Source organism: Poecilia reticulata, linkage group LG6 (assembly GCF_000633615.1).
Source record: "Poecilia reticulata strain Guanapo linkage group LG6, Guppy_female_1.0+MT, whole genome shotgun sequence".
In the NCBI taxonomy this organism is placed as follows: domain Eukaryota; kingdom Metazoa; phylum Chordata; class Actinopteri; order Cyprinodontiformes; family Poeciliidae; genus Poecilia; species Poecilia reticulata.
Window position 1 is genome coordinate 26,190,163 of NC_024336.1, and position 11,519 is coordinate 26,201,681.

General features: G+C 39.9%; 1 protein-coding gene across 2 annotated transcripts in view; it reads right to left on the bottom strand.

Annotated features, from left to right (window-relative positions):
• Positions 1-11,381, bottom strand: part of slc25a22a (solute carrier family 25 member 22a) — a 17,075-nt gene extending 5,694 nt beyond the window's left edge. The window contains exons 1-7 of one of the 2 annotated variants that reach the window (XM_008412115.2): positions 11,150-11,381; positions 8,695-8,883; positions 2,240-2,436; positions 2,013-2,138; positions 1,820-1,875; positions 1,649-1,739; positions 588-642 (exon numbers count right to left, since the gene is read on the bottom strand). In XM_008412115.2, coding sequence (XP_008410337.1) covers positions 588-642; positions 1,649-1,739; positions 1,820-1,875; positions 2,013-2,138; positions 2,240-2,259 — 348 coding nt within the window. In that variant the 5' untranslated portion in view covers positions 2,260-2,436; positions 8,695-8,883; positions 11,150-11,381. The remainder of the gene's footprint in view (positions 1-587; positions 643-1,648; positions 1,740-1,819; positions 1,876-2,012; positions 2,139-2,239; positions 2,437-8,694; positions 8,884-11,149) is intronic. The other variant, XM_008412116.2, reaches the window with a different exon arrangement.
• Positions 11,382-11,519: the final 138 nt, after the last annotated feature.

Here is an 11,519-nt window from a genome sequence, read left to right on the forward strand (position 1 = left end):
GTGTGTGTGTGTGTGTGTGTGTGTGTGTGCGTGCGTGTAGGTGTGCGTGTGCGCGTGTGCGTGTGCGCGTGTGCGTGTGTGTGTCTGGTGTAAATCTACTGGCACCAATTGGCTCAATGTCAAGCCTCGGCCTTCCCTGTAGCTACACCATAGTAACTAGTTAACTAGATTAAGGGTGAGACGACCACGTTCTCAGCCGCGATCGTAATCCAAGATCTGCTGCACTTAATCTAATCAGAGTGCTAAGGCTTGAAGTCTTTGCCCTCATTGACGAGAAGCATTTCCTTCGGACTCACTCACTCAGCGCACATGGCCAAGTACTCTCACAAATGTCTCCTATCTGATCACACATCTACACAGCTGGCCGTGTATCTTCCTATCTGATCACACATCTACACAGCTGGCTGTGTAAGTGTGTTTCTTTGACTACCATATCCTGCATTAATGTGGTTGTGGCTGATTGCAGCTGCAGGGACAGAGACAAATGAGGCAGCAGCCCGAGTCAACCTGACTGTGCTAAAGTCAGGAGTTTCAGATGGAGGAAACGATGGTGCAATTGAAGCTACACCAGCCTTGTCCTCATTTACCTGGCATGTACCTGCTCCGCACCCAGCCAGCATCTCTTTGACCAGAGTGAGCTTCCTGAGGAGGAAAAGAAAGATAAAATGCAAACTTCAACTTTACTTCTTAACATCCTTGAAAGCAGGAGAAGGTACTGTCTTCTGTATCAACATGTCAGGAACAGATTAATAATTCACACGGAGAGCAACTGGGACCAGACAAGTCAATCATTCATCAGCCTGCATGTTTGTTTCCATGGAGATTGAGATATATGTCCTAGAAAGCTTCAGGTTTATCAGAGCATGCAGCTTTTAGGGGCGGACAATGGTTTCTTGCTTTCAGTAAAACCAGATAATGGTTGCTAATGTTTGAGATATGAAACCGTTATTTGTTACCTTGTGACAAGATTTCTGTTAAGAGTGTTGCTAGAACACATATAAAAGACTTTACTGTTAGTGCTTTGCAAAAGTATTAATACTCTTTGAACTTTTGGGTTATTTACTTTTCTACACCTTACAAATACAATTTTCAACGTATTTTATTGGGTTCTTATGTGACAAGCCACACAAAGAAGCAGAAATGTAAAGGGGAATGAACGTTATGCAAAACTTTGAATATCATGAAAAAGTTAATTTCAGAAAGTGACATTTATATACTACATTAGTTTTATCACACACAGAGTATTTCAAGTCTTTATTTCTTGTAATTTTGATGGTTATGGTTTAAAGAAAATGAAAACCCCAAATTTTGTGATTCAGAAAAGTTTAGCAATTATATGCTACCTTACATTTGGAAATTACATAGAATTACATGGACATTTATTTATAACGTGTCTTTAATAAGACACATTATTAAAAAAGTCTTTAACAAGACACATTATAAGCCACACAGTTTGTAGCGTCTTAAAATCCTCTGAGTATTCGAGAAGAGGACAAAAAGGTGAAGGATTAACTGGAGCCTTGGGGTGGAAGTGCAGGCAGCTAATATGTTCGGCTATAGATATGTTAGTAAACACGGCAGTAATCTTCAGAGTGAATTAGAGGAGAAGGTGAACGTAAGTCAAGCTCTCGGCACTTTGATGCCTCACCCATCCTTGGAGAGGTGATGCCTGAAGAAGTCATTAGCAGCCAATTTGATAGCCTTCTCTGGTGTAACTAGCGTTAGGTTCACCGCAGCTCCTAGGAGGATAAAAACGACAGAAAGCCATGAAGAAAAAATCGGTGTGTTTCAGAGTTTAAAGTAAAAGTGTTCGACATACCTCTGTACATCCCGAAATACCCCTCTGATCGAATGGTCTTAATAAGGCAGTCTGACCTGGAAGAAAGCAACAACAACAACAACAACAGGGGTCATGTGCTGTTGTACAAGGTGCAAGACAACACAGATCAGTTCTGAATATGGCACAACCGTAAACTCTGTTGGGATTTAAGGCAAGAGCTTCTATACAGTACATGCTGGTATAAAGGCGAGATCCATTTTGCTGGTTTTGCAGGCGAGTCTTGGCCAGGTCAATGGGAAACACACAGGTCACTCCGACAATCCCGGCAATCCCTCCATTGATCAATTTGGCAGGCAAACTGCATGAAACGGAAGACCAAAGAAAAAAGGTTACAAGAATGAAAGGAAAAAGAAAATGTCACAAAATCATTAAAACATCATGATTCCCAGTCGTCTTTACCTGATCTGTTTATCAGCCATTTATCTGAACCCCCGGCTGGTCGCAGTAAAACACGTTGGTTAGCTGGTCACTCTGGAGATGTTTGTTTTCTTTGAGATGATAATTCCAGTGGTATTCTGCTGTCTAAGTGAGACAAAGTGGTGTGGTCCCTTGTTTTCCCACTCGATTTAATCCAGTTGTTGTTACTTCAAGTAAGTCTGACAGAAAAGAGAGAAAAAGCTGCTTGTGTAAAGTGATTCTGATAGAAAAATATCCCAACAGAAAACAGGACCAGCACACCGACCACAAACATTTCAAAAGAGACATTCTTTCGCAACAAGCACTAAAATAGCATGAAGTGATTCTACAGTCTATTCAACTAGGAGTAATGAAAAACTATCAAAAACAAAATGCACAAAAATTGTTAAGTATATAGTGAATTTCTCCAACATTTTAACACCAGGGCAGCTTTCCAACTTTCTTTCCACAAAATAGGAACCCAAAGTACGTCTGAGAGTTTTATTCAACTCTAAATATCCACATTGGAGTTTTGAGCTTATATATTTTAACTGAATTTAATGGACATCATCAGCCTATTTCCCAGTAAACGAAGCGCAGTAGCCCGAAAATCTAGATAAGAGAATTGCATTTTGTCAGCATTCTTAAGGATTAATCTTTGGTTCTTCAACAATCTTAAAGCTAAGATGCAGACTGCGACAGATCAACATGGATTAGGTTTAGTCTGATCAGAATATCATTGTGGAGGTTAGAGAATATTACAGGACACCAATCAATGGTGTTCATTGCTAATTGGTAATAGAAGAGCTTCAGAACTACAATATCTGAAAGTTAAACAGAGAAACTCACTCAAAAAGGAACTGTAATAGCTCTAAATCTGTAAGAAAAAAATCCTCAGCTTTACAAAATGAAGATTCCCAACGGATATTTGAAGAAATAACCAATCAATTCGCTTCGTTTCATTACCACTGTAGCTATACAATCAGACGTGGTGCTTGTTCTTTCATAATGATAGGTGATACCTGGAAACAATTATTCAGAGAAATGGAAATAAATAAATGGGAGAAAAATGCCTGAACTGTATCCTGTATCCTGAAGGTTGTTATAATTAAAACATCTTAACAACCAGAACTGTTACTAACAAGGCCTGATGCCAGTGACTGTTGTTCATTTGCATGCACAATGAGGCGATTGCCAAGGTATGTAAAAAGAAAAAAAAAAACTTCAAAGCTAAATACAGCAAATTTCTTGCAATAACTGCAAAAAAGACACATTTCCTCTCTGAACAGTAGATGCGAAGAACGCTGCAAGCAGTCCTACTGCAGAAGGAAATGTTTCTGACAGTTTTCTTAACATAAAGCTATAATGGCTTCGGTGAAACAACTCTAACCATCACAGCATCTGTTCATCATGTGACCTTGAAGTCTCGTGCTTTATGCAAACACGCTTTCGCTGGGAAACTGGAGCAAAACAAGCACAGCTAAATCTGTCTGCCTCAGATGCGGCATGCAGATAGAAAACAGGGGGGAAAAAAACGAGATGTGTGTCACTATGTTTTTGACGCAGAGGGTCTTTACTGTGAAAAGATGCTTCCAATTTCCCCTTTTTTGTCTCTCCACCCCTCCATACACCAATCAAAACCTGCTTCTGCTCTCCTCCTCTCTCCTTCCCACCAGCCCTCCCCCAACGTTTCTCTCTCAGTCACGAGTCACGACTCAGTAAACGCAGCTTTTGCATCTCAGATCTTTGCTGACTGGTGGGTTTGCAGTGTGAAGTGTGTGTGCATGCGTGTGTGCGTGCGTGTGTGTGTGTGTGTGTGCGCACGCCAACGGTAATGTCCTAAATTCTCCCAGATCTTCTTTCTGGAAGACTCAACAGCAGGAGTGGATGTTTTAGGTTCATGGTAACCTTAGCTGCCACTGAGCGCAGCAGCATCTGGCGTGTTTAGGTGGATGGGGGACTGGAGGCTTTTACTGGCTGCTCCAGGGGTGGAGGAAGGAGGAGCAGAGAGGCGGTTCAGAGGAGGTCACTAAGAGTGTGCCTGTGCCGCACATCTAGCTCTGTTTTCTCTCACTGCGGTGACATTTAGCCTAAATTTTCCTTTCACAGCATGTTCTTTTAGTTTCTGTTCTCTGACAGTTACTTCCCCATGAACAAACACGTGTTAACTCCGTACTCAGCACTTCATTTTTTTTTAGACCACTGAATAAACCACGTGCCAAAGACTAAATGTAGCAGTAGTCCAGATTCCTGTCACCTCATGAGATGCAGCGTGAAGCTGACATCTCCATCCTTCTCCACCATGCCATCAACGTTACTTGTCGACTTTAATCCACACGACTGCATCTGCGCTTGGACATGTCCCCAAGCCAAAGCCTGGCTGCAGTGTCCTGTCGTGACAATCAGACTCTGTATTTGGACACAACTAGGTCCACTGTGAAGTGTCCACAGCAAAAAAAAAAAAAAAACTCGTCATCAACCAAAGCTGCAAGGAATGTGTTGCAATCTCACTAAACTGCTCTACACCCGAACGCAGCATATTCCTGCATTGCGTTGAAGTAATAAAATCAACAGGATTGTTACATTTTAGAGCAAGAAAACCCTAAAATATCAAAAGTATAAAACAAATCAATAACAATCAGCCTTTCTGTGTGTTTTCATAAGTAAAAGGCATAAATATATGATGATGTAGCATCTTTGGAAATATTTCAGAAAAATTACATTATTTTCTTTACAAAAACATAATTTTTCTATCAATAAATTGCTCAATAGCCATGCAGCTGCTTAATGACAAAACAGCTGATAGCAACAAGAACTTCTGCTACAAAGATCACCACCATGAAAGAAAATGGCTATTACAGGATAGACTTCTTTTTACCAATTAAAAGCAGTCTCTCGAGGACACAGAACAGATCATGTCTCAGCTAGGACAAACAGTGGCCATTGCACTGGTGGTTCGGCTTGAGCTTGGACAGATAACTCAGGCAGGGAGTAAACAGCCAGACCACAGAGGCAGCTGCAGGTGGACTTAAGTTTATTCAGAGGGGGAAATGCTTTCTTAAATTGTTTTTACTCTGTGTCTGAGAGTGTTTGACTGAAGATGCTTCTTGAGTATCTCAACGTCCCTTCTATCTATCACATGTGTAGCATTAGCTTAAAAGGGACATTTTATTGTGAGCAAACTTACACTAAACAAATTCATGTAGGGAGTTCAGTTACAGGCTATGACCTCAAAATAAAGTTCTGATAGATACATTACCAAAGCACAGATAAATCAACATGACAAACAACTATTTATGAAGAGAAAAGTCAGACTTGGAGAAATGGAGCCCATGGCCGTCAGAGTAACAATGCTGCTCAGAACTGGAGCATAAAATACATCAAGCTGAATGCTGCAAAAAAAATCCAGTTTTTGACAAACAGAGGTAAACTTCAGGCAGAGTGGGCTGACCACACAGCACTTCAAAACCAACAATAGGGTGCCGGTTTGTTAGATCTTGAAACCATTGCACTGAAAACGGACAAAAATTTGTACTTTATCAAATCAAACTCAAGGCAAAGTCTGTGCCACAATTTCATTTTTCCTTGGGTGTCCACTTTATTGTGCATAAGATTTTAAATAACTTATCATAATATTATCAAACCTCCAGGATATAATGTGATCACTATGCAACTTCTGATGGGTCCTGTTAAGCCTGCCTTGTGCTTACTGTCTATCTTTATTTGTATTCATTTTTTTGTGTGTGTTTATTTTCTTTACTTTGACAATGGAATGGAAAGTAACTGCAGTACAAACTCTGCACCCAGTTAATCAAAATTTCTATATCTGATCCTAAAATTATCAGCAGTGCATAGGAGGCCTAAAAAATCTCGCCTTCTTGAACATTTCTAAACAAAGGTCATTTATTATGTTTGCGCCACAGGAGCTGATAAGTACTGAAGAGTACACAATAAGTGATTATGCAACCAGTGCAGAACCTTGAACTTAACTTTAGCCAACCTACTAAAGCAGCTATTGGATGTAGCTAACACACAATGATGGTGCTGAGAAAGATAGCAGTCCTGTTTGTGACCCTTGTTCATCACAAGTTATTCAATAAGACTGCTGACTCTTTCTTTAAGATATGACATGTAAATATGATAACATGTTGCTGCCAGTTAGAGAACATCCAGTATCAATGATTAAAACACAGTAATTTGTACATGCAAACACATTTAATATTAAACACACCAAACATAAGCATGTTTCGTGGCCATCAGCTAAGTTCAAGGTTTTTAAGTCTGAATAATAAGGTGGATTTAAATTCACTATATTTAATTTCAAGTGGCATCATTTGCTTATTTTAAATAGAAAAGTTTGATGATTCCCATAGTTTATTTTCTTATTATTGCAGCCACACAGAAAACCTATGGCAGCCTGCCAGTCGCGAATAGAGGCTGCTAAGTAAATGGACAGATGCACGTCTGCACTCAGATGCATTAGGGAAAAGTAAACAGGATCAATGCCTGGATAATTTAAAGATGAAGTGATGTAGTTGGTAGAGCTACTGCTTTTGAAGAGCTGAAATCAAGCTTTAAGAATCTGCAGACTGTTCCATCTCGATTTATTTCCAACACAAACTGGATGCAAATCATATTTATTTCACACAAATCAACCAGTCAGAGGCAAATACCTTCTCAATCTAAGCTCCAGTGCTGCTCATCTCTTCTTAAGTGCCGACTGAGTAAAGGTCTTGGTGAATGAATGACATTCAAGTTTGGCTAAAGATACAAGGAAGTGAGTGGCTATGGTGACAAAGCCTTGTTGCAATCAGCACTAAAACAGAACCCATGTGACTAGGGAAGACGGCACAGAAAATGAAAAGCAAATGCAGCCTCTTCATTAGCTCAGTGCAGGCAGTAGATGCCAGTCCATCTGTCTCACATGAGCTGGTTCCATTAACACACTGAGCTCCCAACAGCAGGAGTGTGTTTCTGCAGATATACTGCTATGAGCTGCTAGATCACAGAGGTCAGATCTAACGCAAAGCTCCATCTGTTTAGAGCTACACCGTATTATTAATATTTCTATTACTGTTAATAATATGAACTGTTGTGAAAATGTATCAGCCCTCTTATAGATTTTTCAAAGAAATTGTAATATTAAAGATAACTGGCTTGATTTCTGACTGATGTCTAGCATTAAGAAATCACTTAATGTCAGGCTGAGTGAAGTGGGTAAAAGCAACACATCAATTTCAAATCTAAAGACATTCAAGAACAGATGACAAACAAAGTCATTGACCTCTATTTGTTTGGAAATGTTTACAGAGCCGTTTGTAAGACGTTGAGGCTCCAGGACAAACGATTTAGAGCCACTATCTACAAATGGACAACACACAAATCAGTGGTAAACTCTCCTAGGAGTGGCTACACCACACAACGCATCAATGACTTAATTGGATTCACAAAAGAACAACATCTAAAGTGACGTATGTTTCATTTGTCTCTGTTGAGGTCAGCATTCATGAGTATCTTATGAAAGAGATCAAACAAAAAATTTAATTCATGGGATACTTCCAAGGCAAAAACCAATACACACATCACATTCTCATATTTTCCAAAATCACATATTTTGGGAAAATATTCCGCAAACTTAAGTGGCTGAATTTAAACAATTCTGCAAGGAAAATAGGACCAAAATATTTTCACAGTTACGTAAAAAGCTGATTTTATTTTTTGGCAGCTCTTGCTGGCAAGGACGACTCGACTAGTTCGTTTGTTATTTTTAAGAAAATATGTAAGTGTGATTCACGCCATTATGGATTTTTTTTTCATTTACCACATTTAAAAACAGACAAAAAATGAAAATATATACAGAATAAAATAATGTATAAAGTACAAGAAAATAAATAAGAAGACAGTCATAACAACCACTCAGGATTTCACAGTCTACTCAGGTCCAAGGCCAAAGAATCCAGAGTCTGAGATATGTAGACATGAGGTATAAACAGAAAGTAATGTAATAGGGCTATTGTAATAAAATGACTCATGCATAATCTACTATCTGATTTAGCTCCATGACAATGTGTCCATATTAACCGTATAGTTGTTTATAAAAGGAATGCTTTTAATAATCCTCCAGACTAACATCCATCTGTGTTTTCCTATCTTAATGCTTCACTGTAGCGCTGCAAATATTTACGAGATACTGAATATTTTTAGTCTTACACAGCAGTGCAGGACCAGGAGATAACATTTACTATGTCAAATCTATCAAATCTGATTAATATTTCCTCTTCCCTACACCATGAGGATTATAAACTTAATACATACTTATGAGAGCTCACTCCCAACCAGTTTTTAGAGCCAAAAGAGTGAGATCCAGGCATAGAAACACATTTTGTGTCACCGATTCTCTGCTCTGAGATCATATTGCACCCATTAAAACAGTACAACAGAGTGCTTTTTGAAATCACCTGTTGCGGGCCAATGATATCAGGTTGAGTCAGGCTTTTATGTCTTAGAAAAAGGCTCTTTGTGCAGATGAAAGGTGAAGAGTTTGGTCCTTCCTCCGACTCCACAGGTAGTACATGGAGGCTTTGTTTCTGTAAACCATCTGGGGATTTCTTTATCTTCACGCTTTCGCCTCAATCTCAGTTTTCTTACTGTTAGAAGGAAAAAAATAGAGAAGAATAATTGCTGACTAACTTCACATTCTCACATTTCACCAAAAGCATCCAAATGACTTTGGGAAAATATTCTGTGAAGGAAAAAAAAAAACAAAAAGCAAAAGCAACTGCTTCCAGTTTGCAGATTGCAGCAGACTGCAACATGAAGGGATAACTCTCACACAGGGATGATACAAAAGTATCCTTCTCCTGCAGCGAGCCTCCTGCTTGTGGGATACTTAGCACATTTCTGTGAAATCCCTTTGGTCTTGCCGTGCAAGCTAGTAAAATAAAACAAGGCTTGCATGGTGAGTCACAGTAAAACTACTTTCTAAGATCTGGTCTAAAATGCTGAGCAGTTCCAGCAGATAGCACAGGATGTCACCTAACACCTAAGAATGACTCACCTCATCAATTATTTCCAAGCAGTTGGAATGCTTTATTACACCCATAGTCTGAACTTTCCCATACATGTACAGGCAAAGTTCCCCATGCCAGTTTTAAAATAAATTGATTTTTGCAAGTTCCTCTGCCATCCTGCTCAGCTGATAAATATTCCCATGTGGATGTTTTACAAGGCTTTGAAGCCTTTGCAGTGGATGCCTTGGGTTACAGAATAATGACCCTTGATGGTGTAGTGGTTTGTAAAAGTATGCATTCCACTTTAACTTTTTTAAATTATTTTATTTCTATGTAATCTATTGGGATTTATGTGCTACACCAAAGCAAAGTAGTGCATGTTGGAACAGAGGAAAAATGATTTTACAAATAAAGTGTGGCTCACATTAGTATTAGTCTTCTATGCAGTCACATAGCTGCTGGTGCTGGTTGTGGGATACGGACAGGTCACCAATTGGGTAACAGAGAGACACACAGAGCAAACAATCATCCACGCACACACACAACACACACTTTGTGCAGCTTGGAGTAATCAATTAATCTAACAGTCTTTTTTTGCACTAAGGGAGAAAGTCTGGAGTATCCGGAGAGAAACCACCATACTTGGGTAGAACGTGAACAAAACCATGCAGAAAAAACCCAGGTTGGCTGGGATTTGAACCCAGAAGGCAACAGTGCAAACCCCTGCTGTTCTGTGAAGGCCTCAGATGTTGGAGAACAAACAGCATCATGAAGACCACACAAGTTAAAATCAAGTTTAGTTTTGAACCTACTTCAAGTCATGGCTGTCCAGTTAAGCTCTCCAAAATTACAGCTTTGATTTAAAAAAAAAAAGTAGCCAAGGACTATAGTAACTCGAGCTTCAGTTCGGTGGACATGTATTCACCGACATGGCCTCAATTGTGGAAAGAAAAGAATCAGCATTCCCATTTGCCACAAGCCATGTGCTTTGGTCAAGTCAGAGCAAAATGTATTTTTCTGCCAACTATCAAAACGCTTTGAGTGGGAGAAAACTGGTTACTCTGAACACGTCATCCCCATTATGAAACATGGCAGTGCCAGCTTCATGTTGTGGAGATGCTTTCATTCAGCAGATGGTGAAACTAGGTGTTCATGAAAAAAGATGGCTGTTCAAGACATGCAGGACAGGTGATCCAGGAGGTTTATGATTGAGAAAATATCAAATAGCTCAAAGGGCGTTATTCGTTTTGTAAAGCACTAATTTATAAACATGCATCGCTGTATATTTTAAAGAACTTTGCAACTTAAAGGAGAACTCCAATTTACAACCAGAAAGTGTCTTCCTCTTTTGTTCTACCAATAAGAAAGAAGAATGCCACAGTTTAATGTGTGAATATGCTGATAACATCCAACAACAAGCGAACTAAAAACGTCTATACAACCCTTAAAGATGACAGCCGACCCACCTCTTCTGTGTTACAGACGGAAAGTCAATATATCTGTACGTGTCTAATGGTTCGGCGATTTTACGGCACGTAATGGTCCCGGTATAACACTTTAATAAGCCGTTTTTCACTAGATAAATATTAAAGCCGACGTTGCTGCCAAGTATGCATATTTAATCCGCTTTAGCTTAAAACTGCTACGCTTACTGCATGACGGGAAATTATTTCCTTCCCGTTACTCAATGACAACCTCATACAGTCAGGCGCATCTTAGCCCCAACATTACCAGCCACTGCTTCATGCAGCTATCTTCATTTTACACCTAGCTAAAAAAAAATTTAAGCTAAATATTTCGGTTATCTTCAGGGGATATTTTCAAAATATACACTCCCTGCATTGGAAAGCAGTCATAATTTTTCAAAGGAGACGTCAACGAGCATCCCCCGTTATGTACATACCAGAGTCGTTTCCGCTGCTTGTGCCTCCGGGGTGATTCTGGGGTGAGATCAATGCGGTTTCACTCTCTGTGTTTGACTGAAACTCCAATAGCAGCTAACCTATGGGAATTACTAGCAATTGAGTCCAGTTGAGGAGGTGGGAGTGAAAGCAAGCAGCCAGGCGGGCAGGCAGACAGGCAGGCAGGCAGGGAGGGGAGCAGACTGGCTGGTCAGAGAGAAGCTGCTGCAAACCATAGCAGGGAATCTGAGTGAGACCTCTAGTGGCTTGTAGTAGAATTACACACACATTTTACAAGCGCAGTAAAGGTGTAAGGGGGATGGTAGGACGGTGGCCTACGTCATCGTGACGATTCATCGCTGCACAATGACC